The sequence below is a fragment of the Cololabis saira genome, chromosome 8, assembly GCF_033807715.1.
Source record: "Cololabis saira isolate AMF1-May2022 chromosome 8, fColSai1.1, whole genome shotgun sequence".
In the NCBI taxonomy this organism is placed as follows: Eukaryota; Metazoa; Chordata; class Actinopteri; order Beloniformes; family Belonidae; genus Cololabis; species Cololabis saira.
This window is the reverse complement of record NC_084594.1, coordinates 28,873,231-28,885,520: the sequence shown is the minus strand read 5'-3', so window position 1 is coordinate 28,885,520 and position 12,290 is coordinate 28,873,231. Positions and strand designations below refer to the sequence as shown.

The window sequence follows — 12,290 nt, the reverse complement described above, 5'->3', positions numbered from 1 at the left end:
GGGATGGAAGTATCCACCCATGAAGCTTAGCTCAGCAGCCAGCAGCAGCTACCTTTATCCCATGGCTTAAGGATGCGAGGCAGGGATAACTGGAGGAAGTCCAGCTGGACCACCTCTAGCTCACATGGCACAAGCCCTGGCAGCAGCTGGAGCAGCCTGCTCCTCCAGATCAGCTGCTTTTCAGGTTGACCTACACCCCGACACACTGTCAACAGTTGATTGTACCTTTGCATGCATTTCCACCAAGACTGATCTCTGACTGAGTTCTGGGGACCCCAGTCTGAGGTCAGTTAACCACACGTCAGCTCACCAAGGGTCCCAGTGGTGCTCAGCTGGAGCTCCAACAGTCCTCGTTTCAGTTCTGCCAGTACTTCTTTTAAATGTTCTACTGGTAGTGACTTTGATCAGAAATAAGGATGGATGGACAGATTCAATCAGAAAGTGGAGGGCATGATTAAACCAGCTCCTGGGCGTGTTCGTCCCACACATTTCCCTATGGATGACATCACAAAGGGTTTGTCCCGTTCTGTACAGTCTATGATCAGGACCAATATATGTGTTTACTTAATTTGTCAGTTTGTTGAACATGACAGTAGATGCATCATGAAGAGGATTGGTGTACATAACCTCACACAGTACTTTCTTTCCATTCTTTATTTGTGGTAATTTCACTGACGTCTCACTTGACTGACATTTTAATGAAAATTAAACAGCATCTTCTCTCCTGGTTATTAGCTCTAAAGTATATGTGTTTTTCTTCCAGAATCACATTTGTTTAGTTATGCATACTACATTGTAAAGTATTGCTGCAAGAACTAGTTTATACTGAGGTTCTAGTTGGTTAGTGGTGGTTTCAATAGATAGATAGATAGATAGATAGATAGATAGATAGATAGATAGATAGATAGATAGATAGATAGATAGATAGATAGATAGATAGATAGATAGATAGATAGATAGATAGATAGATAGATAGATAGATAGATAGAAATTCAAGGTATAGTACTGGACTGTATGAGACTCAGTAGAGTTAAACTTGTTATAAACTAAAATATACATAGAAACGAAATTTACATTTTCATTTTAGTAGGCTTTTAAAGCGAAGGAATCAGCAAAAGTAGTTTAAACAGTTATAAAACAGGGTGGTGCAGTTTTAGACAAAACGATCATCGACTCAAAACACTCTTCAAATGGAAGCGCATCAGCATGATCAATGTATACAGGAAAGAATAGATTGATATGACATGATGTGGGATATTGAAGTGTGTGTAGTGGGTGATGTGCAGCAGGGAGGGGCGTGGTAGTCCTGCTGCCCGGGGAGGTGGGAGCTGTCCGGGGTTCTGCCGAGTTCTGCTGCTTTGCCGAAAAATGCTACCTAGTGGTTTTCTACCTTTGTTTTTCTGTGTTTTACTGTGTTTTACTCCCTAGCCCTGACAGATCTGACAGATCCCATGCTCTGTTGAATCTGCTTCCATGTTTTATTTATCTATTTTATCTATGGTCTTTTTGCTTGGTTCTGCTCTTTTACTTATTTTTTCTTTTTCTAAACTAATTTTTATGTAGTATTCCATCATGCTGCCCAGAGACTTCAGGTGGAAAATAGCAAGTTGCTACAACCTGGCACAACGCATATTCTCTTGCAAAAGATTAATGTCTTATTGTGCACTGTTCCTGTTTTGAAATAAATACAAATACAAATACATTACACATTAAAAAGTGTAATGCAACTCATGTCGTGTATTTTGAAGGATCAAATACTCAACATCCCATATTATCCATTTTACATCGTGCAAGAAATGATGGGCGTGGCAATCAAACTTTGAAATCGACTGTGCGCATGCGCAGAACCACCGAGTAGCATTTCTCGGCGGGTAGTAAGGATCGGCACAACACCGGAGGGGGCAGGTGACGGCTGATTTATGGTTCCGCGTTACACCAACGCAGAACCTACGGCGTACGTCGCGCGTCGCCGCGTACCCTACGGCGTAGGCTCTGCGTCGATTTAACGCGAAACCATAATTCACATTTACGTCAGCACCGACCGGAGTGCAGAGAGAGTGTGTGCATCAGATATTCCCCCATCAACGCTCAGCCAGCTACGCCCACCGAGTCAGGGCTGAAATGGGTCGCTAAACACTCTCCTGTGAGACTGGGTGCAGTGATTTTCCCCCGGACCTCCGAGTTTCCTCGGCAGCATCCCGCCCGCTTTGAGATGGGATATGGGATTATTCATGTCGACCAAGATCACAGGAATTCTTGCGTTTGCCACCGGTAAGATGGCTCAAGCTCTTCCATTGTTTCACCAATGCTGAGAGCTGGGTTGCTGTTGCAGAAAGACAGTTATATTAGGACGTTTTTTACTTTCCTGCTGTGGATGCTGTAACCTTTATTTATCTCCACCGGGATTGCGTGATGTATATGAGAACTGTACCAGGGCCAGCTGGCTGCAGAGCAACCAATGACGAGCCTGGCTCTTTATTTAGAGTGCAAGGACATGAAATATTTAAGATTAAAACTCACTAGTTGACTTAAACGCTACTTTGACTGATCTTATCTTTGCATTTAGTTTTTTTTTTTTTTAGTTTCTAAACTCAAAAAGGGCAGTGATTTGACCATCAAAGTCTGCTTTACAGCCTGCTGTCTCACAAAAATGATTCAGTACATGTTCAAATAGCAAGATTCAAGACTGGGGAAACCTTTGAATTTGCAAGTGTTTTTTTTGCCATCAAAATAATAATCTTTTGAAAATTATTGAAAAAATAGCACATTTTGTGCAAATGTGGCATGGTGATTAGCAGATAATTAGCAGTGGGAAACTAGGACTACACAAAATTAGGTTGGGATGACTTGATAACTTGCTTGCCCAATTTTTTGTTCTAATATAGATACTGATCAGTGGCGTCAATTCAGTGGAAGCTAAGGTATGGCAAGGTTACGAGTCACAGAACTTAACTAGAGTATCAATCAACACGTCCAGTAAATACTCATCACACAAGTCTGATATGTAGCTGATCTGTGTGGTCAAGAAAATTGGAACTTTTTCAAATGCAGTCTCGCTCACTGCAAAAACTAAAAAAAAAAGGAATATTTGTCTTATTTCTAGTTACAATGTCTCATTTTTAGTCAAAAAATCTCATTAAACTTAAAACAAGAGTCATTACCAGAAAAATAACTTGTTATTTGACCATTTTCACCTGTTTCAAGTAAATTTTCACTTGAAATAAGTAGAAAAATCTGCCAGTGGGACAAGATTTATCTTCTCATTACAAGCAAAACAATCTTGTTCCATTGGCAGATTTTTCTACTTATTATACAACAGGTGAAAATTGTTGTTTTTCAGTCTTGTCTTAAATGTAATGAGATTTAAAAAAAAAAAAAAAATGAGACTAAAAATGAGACATTTTAACTAGAAATAAGACAAATATTCTTGTTAAGATTTTGAGTTTTTGCAGTGTATAATAACTAGGGAAATCGATCATGTTGTTCTTATTTGCATTTGTAGTTATTCCATAAATGTATTTAAAAAAACAAACATTTACATTTAACCCTTGAAGCCAAGGTGTGGCGGCTGCCGTACCTTGCCATACCCAATTGACGCCCCTGATACTGATTATGGAGCATGTTTGAGCTCTCCCCTCTCTCTTTGTTCCAGTATTCCTGTCTGTTATAGTGCCAGGAGCCTCTGCAGATGTGAAGTGTGAGAACATTTATAAAGACTTTTCTGAATGTGTCCTGGAGCTGGGTGAGAGCATGGACAACTACCAGGAGAACGTGACCAGTGAGAAGGGAGTGGCGGCTGTGTGCAGGTGACAGTAACGTTAGAGATGTGTAAAAGTACATGAACAACCAGCACTGATCCTTGCTTTTGCAGCAGTTTGTACATTTTTGCTAGAACCAAATGCAACCGACTGAGATGCAAAGAGACGCCCCAGCTTTGATGGGTGGAGTAGAAGCCTTTAGTAAAAACAACAAGCCTGGAGCATTGTTCACAACATCGCCTCTCAGTTCAATTAATTTGAAAAAGTGTATGGTTGAGTGCAGTGATGTGCATCTTAAATGAGGATACTGGAGAGAAAAGAGCAGAAGCCATAATCTCAGAGGGGAGACTGGAGAAAGGAGCTTGCTGAGACACTGAACCATTGTTCTAAATAATTTATGACTTCACTGCAGCCATAGTGAAATTCTGGGTAGTTTTTTTTTTTTGTCATTGTTTGTACAAACACTAAAACCTCGGCTCAATGTGCAATGAGGACAAAGACTTAACAACTTAAGACTTCGGTTGCAAATTGCCTTGCAATATCATGTGTGATATTGTTTCACTCTCTGAAGCAGTTGCCATGGTAATTAAAGCTCAGTTTGACTTACTGCTCTTGAAGCCAGTGTAGCCATCTGAGTGATAGATTTTTGGCAGCAGGATTCCTTTGCAGCCTTGAAAAGTATGGGATTTATTTTTAGTCTGCTCGTGGTTTGGATAAAAAAAAAGAAAAGATGAGAGTATGAAAAAAATGTGTGCAGACTATTTCTTATTTTTGCTGGCTAAAAGATAAAAATAGATTTTATTGACTCATCTTATTTGGGAAGGTTGGGTCCAATTCACTTTCTTGTTCTCTCAAATTAGATAACCCTCTTGGTTGAACTAACATTTTTATACGTCATGCTCTAACATTAAATTAGTTTATAGGGTAAGATCAACTTAATATGCATCTTATACAAATGTAAAGTTAGTTCAGAAACCCTTTATCCAGTGAATGGAAGCCAACCTTGGCGAATCAGTCCTAAAAGATTTTATGTTCATTTAACAAATCATTTGACTTTTCTGTACTCATTTTTTTTAAGTGTAGCTTGAGGGGCAACTATTTTGCATGGCAGCTGTGTGAATGGCTGAATATATGAAGCTCTCGCTCACGTTAAAATGTTTTTTGGCCTATCAGTCTGCCTCTCATAAGTGCAAGTCATTTACACATTAAAATTGTTTATAAATGAAGGTTAGCCTCGCCTTAAAAGCTCTTGCCTCACTGTATATTTTGCTCTAAATAATGACCACCTTGAAACAATATTAACCTAGGCTTAGAAAATAAATGTAATTTGCAGGAAAATAAAATCAAGTGAGGAGCAGAATTGTTTTTCCTCATAAGCCAGTCTGCAACCAGAGGCATCATTATTCCCTGGTGGCCATCAAAGAGATTACAAGTTACAGGAATTCCATCTTCTCAGATCTCGAGGCTACAGCCAGCTAGAATATAATAATTATTCAATTCGTAAAAACCCTAGCCAGATGATATCTTTATTTGTTCCTGGAGCAGGCTGTGTTGATGCTTTTCTGTGTGAGTGTTTAATAAACACAAAACAAAACTGTGCATTAATTTGTTAATTATTGATTCATCTGAGTATGTTAAATATTTAGAAATACAGTATTCAAGCAAGTATTTAAATAATGCATAATGCATACTTGGTTTATTACATATATCAACGTGTGAATTTCAAAAGGATTAAACATCTACAGTAAATGATTGTAGACAGGTCAAAAAAGGATTTGAAAGAACACTTGACAACTCTGTAAAACTCTCTGCAAATGAATTACCATTTTGAAATTTGAAATGTGTATAAAGCTTGCAGCAAGCACATTAATGGACAACTGCCAGCGCACCTGTGCATGTTGTTGTGCCTCTGAATTCATGTCCGACCCTGCGTTAATGAGATTATCCTTTGTCTGCCACAGCCACTGGGAAGCTTTCCACACGTGTGCTCTCACAGCTCTCTCCGACTGTCAAGAGGAAGTCAGCTCCATCTGGGAGACTCTGAGGCAGGACTCCAGGAAGATCCGCTTCCAGGGAAGTCTGTTTGATCTGTGCAGCCCCAGTTCCTCCTCATGCATAAGTCTGTCACTCGCTGCTCTCATCCTGCCACTGGTCATGATGCTGGTCATGACCGGGCCCTACTGGCTCCGTGTATAGATGATGTGGGAGTGGGGCTGTGGTCTGTTGAGGAGGGTCCTGCATCCCCCTGAGTTTCAGTCTGCTGAAACTTAAAGCCAAGGATTTAAGAAGGACAAACGTTTTAAAGGATTCGTTTTACATAGAACCACAGAGCTTTGTGGTAGGACAATCAATATCCGTCTTCATGAATAATGTTTAAATCCTCTAAAGTACTGAAGCTTTTTCCCATCCTTTTTGTCTGGTTGAGTTGTAGGGAAAAAATGTGTTTTCATCCTGTCAGTCTTGGCAGATTAAAACATATACTCTGCAGCATTTAAGAGATGTTTAATTTAGTGCATCCAAGTCTGGAGAGCTGAGTCTCCACCTGTGGCTCTGGGTTAGTAATTCACAAGGGGCGAGCACATTTCTGTCTCACAAATACCAGTGCAATTCAAATGCAGTCCAACATAGTCTGAAGGTTTAATTGTGAAAGATTTGACATATTTAATCTGGTTATAATTGGTCGTTTTTGTGCTTTTCAGGGGTAGTTGAGGGTGGATTTTGTTAATTAGATTCAAACTCAGATTGTCTTTCCCCCCATTTCTTTAGAAAGGTTAAAATAATCATCCGCTACCTGCAGTGTCATGTTTCAGGTCAGACTAGATGGGCGTGAGTGAATTATAGGTGCTTGTGGTTTTTAAAGATGTGTGTTTCAGTTGGACGTTTGTTTAGAGCCGCAACACATGTTTTGTCATTTTGAGATGGGGCAGACTGGTCATTCTTAAACCAAGAAAATGTTATGTTACGCGTCATAAACATCAAGTCTAATTTAACCCAAGCCATGATTTTATTTTGTTTCTTAAACCTATGCAAGGGTGTTTGCTGCTGACACTGCAGTGTTGTTGTTAACATGTTGCTAAAGTTCTCATTAAACTTGTATCAGGATAATTTAAAAAAAGAAGAGCACTCAAGAGAAAGGTTGTGTTTTTGCCTTGAAAGTAAAAGTTGAACATTTACGTGCATTTTGGCCACAATGGTTGGTATGAAAAATCTTAATGTATTAACCTGTTTTATAGATTCAGGGGAATTTAAGTGTTACTTTGGGAGAACATTAAAGGTCATTAAAAAGTATTGCACAATATGCTACATGCTGTGACACAAGCACCATGTGGAGGTATGCACAAATTGCTCATGTCTGTTACTGATGTTACCCAAATACCTTTAGTTCAAAACAGTCAAATGTGATGCGCTACTGCCACTCAAATTCTTGCACATTCAAATTGCCTCTTTTCACTCCTTAGATGAATTTTGCATGAGCTTAAAAGCTACAAATCCAAGAAATTGTTTTGCAGTGGCTGCGCATAAGTCGGTGTTGAGCTGTATCCAGTGTCAAAATCTCGAGCTTATATGTAGTCATCTCTTTTAACTGGTATAAAAATAATAGAATAGATATTTTTGGTAGATTATTCTCAGACATGTACATAGCAAACTGAATACAAAGATAAGTAAGGAGTAATTAAGCATGTTCAGGAATGTTTAATACACTTTACAATCTTACTTAGCACAAGTGATGTTTGCTTCAGGATACAACCTTCTTTCCACCAGTGGGTGTCATCAATGGTGGAAACACTGTAGAAAGCCTATAAAAAGACATTATGATCTAGTTACATAAGCAGATTTCTATATAAATAACTAATTACATAAATAAATTGTTAACAGTATTCTATTCTATTAATAAGTTTGTTTTCACACTCACAAGCAGTTGATAGGAAAGTCTTTCAGATTCATATAAGTAGTTTATTTATTTTAGTTCCTTTTGAAGAGTCAACTTAAAACCTACAACTTTTATTTTGAAGGCAAGGTCTCCTGACCTTGTATAATTTTCATTGTACAAGTTGGTGAATGGAACAAGCTGTCGCGAAGAGGCACTGACCTGCATTTCACATCTTCATTCACAACAACACAGGCAAAGTGGGAATAACACTGAGCTGGGTCAACACGCATTAGTGGACCAGGGAAATTATGCAACACCTGTCAAACTGACAAGTTTCACGTACGTGTTCCCGCTGTCACAGACAGTTCATGTAGTGGCGGCATCAATTGTGAGAATTGAAAATTCAGCAGAACAGATTAAACTGTACCCTTGATAGTCTTCCAAAGCACCTCAAGCTTTGTTTAGCGAGACCTGGCAACATGAAGAAATGCCAATGATTTATACGTAATCTACAGAACATACATTTCACCTAACCATAGACATGAATGAAAACAAAGGCTCAGTAAAAGAGCACAAGAAATATGATCAAAGAAAGGAAATGAGATGGGTTTTCAGGAGGAAAGTAACATGAAATCCCATCACCACCTCTCCAGACTTCTAATGTGAACTTTTTTGCTTCTTAAATCTGCAAATGTGCTTATATGCAATGTTTTTCATTGCTATGATTATGGGGGGGGAAAAAAATAAGTTGTGTCCACGACCATGAATCAAGAAGAACTATTGCCTAACTATTTCACAAATTCCCATGAGAGAGTGTTGCATGTAATTTACCGACAGATGAGCGATCAAAATGTTAAACTTCTCCTTTTATTCGGAGAGACAGGGTGCATCAATACCCAACCACTTACCTTAATCCCTACTTTGTATTTATACTGTACAGACAAAGTATTGTGCTGAAATCATCACTTGCACAACTTAAAAAAAAGGATTTAAATACCACTTCATCAAGGATAAAAGCAATATCCCTGCAAACTTTTTGTAAGTTGTTAGAAAAAAACTTTGACAGTTTTGCTTCCTTACTAATCATCCCAAAGAACAAAGCAAACATTTCTTTAACTGAACCACTTTAAGCACAGTGACCAAATTACATTTAGAGGTACTTTCGGTGAAATTCCCCTTTTGTCTTACATCATAATAAATGTTGTCAAATGACAATCAACCACTTTGTACACCGTTTTTTTTTTTAAATGTATTTATTTGTATTCATTTTGAACCAAGTTACACATCAATCTTCTGTGGTTGATACTGCATGGCTGGTACAAAGACACCAAAAAGAAAAAGACCTCTATCTCACACACAACTCTCTTCAGATTTCTCACCCGTGGAAGTGTTTGTGAGGATTTCTGAAGCGTGAACGTTGAACAGTGTCTCATGAATTTCTGTCACATATTGTGAGAAAACACTCACCTGTTGTGAACATGATTTGGAGTTGCGCAGCTGTGGGTAGAGTTCATGGGAATGACAAATCTGTTACATGATTGCAAAAGACCTAGCGTGCTGCAAAAGGACAGTTTAATAACACGGAAGCTGTGCAACAGGATTCAAACAGACCTGAATGTGTTTTCACACAAAAAAGATAAACGTTCAAAAACTTCAACAAGCAGTGGCATGCATTTTAGTGAAGTCAGTTTGTAGCTAAATAAAAGTAATCATTCTCATAGTTTGGCACAAATAAACCACATACAATATTACAGTTACTATTTTCCATATTCTATACTTTCAACCGTCACCGTGGTAACAGTGAAACGAAATAAAGAGCATTTGTCAGTTGATCTTGTGCTTATCTACATATTTATGCTTCAACACTGAGAGTCCTATCAAAATGTGGAATTTGTGAGAGCCTGAATATTTTCTGACATGATTTTTTTTTTCTCTCAAGCGCATGGTAATCTTTGTGTCAACATCTCTGAAAAATAGATGCTGTTAAAATTTGAATTTGGACAAAGTGTACAGTGGTCTTGATTTGTGCATGAAGTTCAGCTTGGTGCAACAGCTCCTTTGTTATGTGCGTTTAACCATTCAGACGTCCCCGATCTCGGTTAGCCCCACATGCATGTTTGTTTTAGTAATTCCTATTTATCCCATGTTCCAGTGTGTTAGCGTTGTCGACTGTGTGGCTGGCGGTGAAAACAGTTGCAAGGTCCTCAAAGCATGAGCAATATGTACCGTTACCTCTTTGGCGAGGATCCTTATACCCTCATATGCTGTTAAAGAAAGCATGATTGTGACTATAAGCATCGTACCATAATAATAGACTTATGACATTTTAACACATAAAGAGCTCCTGAATGTAATTAAAGGTTAGTATCCATGCAGTTTTTCATTTAACAACGAGCACACTATTTGCAAGACTCTGTAAAGCAATATATGAAAAAAGTGTTTGTAATAATAAAGCACAAAATGCATAAACATACTGTGGTGTGTGCATGTGTATCAGTGTGTATCAGAGTAACTTTAAGGAAAATAATGGATCGTAAAGATGCAGAAGCACAAAGAAGCAGAACAGATGAGAGTTAAATGTTTGTAGTAAGTCTTGTGCTGTGCAGCTCATTTCCTACAATGGTTCTGTTTTTAGTCTTCCCTGAAGCAGGTCGTCAGTAATGAGGTTCACAGCGAATCTTATTCTGCTCTTTGGTGCTCTACCATCTGCTTCACTCCACCTGGATTCTTCCTGCACAGGCAGCGGTGAGACCGTGTGATCGTGGCCCGTGGTGGAGAAGTAAAGACATGCTCATGATGTCCACCTTATTAGAGAACCTAATAATACTCTGACATCTGAAGCACAATGGACAATTATATTTTCTCCCAGGGTTCCCTCGCCAATATTTACTCATTTTTCACAGGTATGTGAGGTTCAGCAAAGGGACATTCATGATCATGGACAACTATTGCCACAGGAGAAATGATTATCACGTTAAAAAACGTATTCTATGATACAGGACAGCTTCTTTCTTTCTAACAGCTGTGCATTTCTTATAAATTATTCAGATATTTTACTTCTCTTACATCTGCTTTTACCACTTTGGCTTTGAATTGTTGGTCCCTGAAACACAGATTTTTTATTCTAATTCTAAATTAATAGCAGTTTTATAAATGTTATAGATGGCATGAGTGATGGGTTTAGTTTTGTTACTGGTTGTCTTACGATCCATGAGATTTATGATGGTGCAGCCCGGGGACTTCATTTATGTGTCAACGCATTGATTTTAAATCACACCAGTTTAAATTCTTTTACCGGTAATGTTCCCCCTGACTATATATGTCCTTATTTATGTTTCATTGGTCGGTCGATGAGTTCAATTTTAATTTATTTCATGTCTTTAAAAGTTCAATGCATTAGTGTTAAGCTAGTGCTGATATCAACTCAACTTCACTGATTTTGCACTTTACAAAAGCTGTTTCAGTGGCTTTAGGGAGCGAGACCGACTCGATAAGAGTCAAAAATTCACACAAAACAGAGTTAAAGAATAAAAATAGACTATGTTCTATTGAGCACATATGTTTATATTCTTCTCCGAGAGAAGTTAGAGAACTCAGTGGTTACCAGTACAGAGTAGCTGCGGTACGGTTGGATTTTCTGTTTACCCAGGGTCTCCTCACATTCCAGATCCAATCAACCACAGCTACATCATCACATACTGGAAAGACAATACTCTGTGAGAGATAAGTGATTCCAGACAGCCTTTATGGATTTCCTCCCATACTCTGAGAGGTCAACGTAAGCTGCTCCAGTTACAAGTCGCTGCAAGAACTGAGAGCAAACAAAGATGGGCTGCCTCTCTATGGAACAAATACCCTTGAATCTATGCAATCCATTGCATACAGATTCCTACAATAAGGTTAAAAAAGGGCCTTGAGCAATTTAATAAAAAATGAGTTACAATTTAAGCATAAGGCCAGTCATCTTCTGTTCGCCTAAATATTATAAAAATGCCATAATGCAGGTGCAGCTATTCGAGTAATGAGGATTTCAGTGAGGAAAAATTTGATTTGAAGAGTAACGCAAGTAAAGTGGTGTAGCCAATGATTTTCTCCAAAGATTTGAAGCAATCTGTTAGAATACAAATGCTGCTTTAAACATGGATAAATATACTAGGTTGCTTTCGAGAACTGCTCACATTAATCAGAAAACAACTCATAGTAAGTCAAAAATGCACATTAATCTGAACTATTGAAGCAGACACTCAACCACCAAGCTGCGTTTAAAGCTGTTCGTGTTTCATCCTGAGGGTGGCGCATTGATCCCATAATATCAATCTATTGCTGGGGTATTCAATCCCGGTCCTCGAGGTCCGCTGCCCTGCAAGTTTTAGATGCTTCCCAGCTGTAAACACACCTGATTCAAACTAATGGTTATATTCAGCATGTCCTCAAGGTCTCCACAAGTCTGTTAATGGCGCAGTCATTTGTATCACGGTGCGTTAAAGCAGGGAAGCATCTGAAACATGCAGGACAGCAGACCTTGAGGACCGGAATTGAATACCCCTGATCTAGAGGATGGAAAAAAAGTAACATATCTTTTTATAGTAAAATAAAATGTCCTTCCATGTCAAACAGACACGCATGAGACCAAAATACTAACATATTCTGGCTTTCACATC

At 38.6% G+C, this 12,290-nt stretch overlaps 1 protein-coding gene across 1 annotated transcript; it reads left to right on the top strand.

The window, feature by feature from the left end:
• The first annotated feature begins 2,027 nt into the window (after positions 1 to 2,027).
• LOC133448774 (neuritin-like) lies at positions 2,028 to 9,307 on the top strand. The gene is made up of 3 exons (XM_061727627.1): positions 2,028 to 2,271; positions 3,653 to 3,806; positions 5,720 to 9,307. The coding sequence occupies exons 1-3, from the start codon at positions 2,220 to 2,222 to the stop codon at positions 5,952 to 5,954; spliced, it is 441 nt and encodes a 146-aa protein (XP_061583611.1). The 5' UTR covers positions 2,028 to 2,219; the 3' UTR covers positions 5,955 to 9,307.
• The last annotated feature ends 2,983 nt before the right edge of the window (positions 9,308 to 12,290 follow it).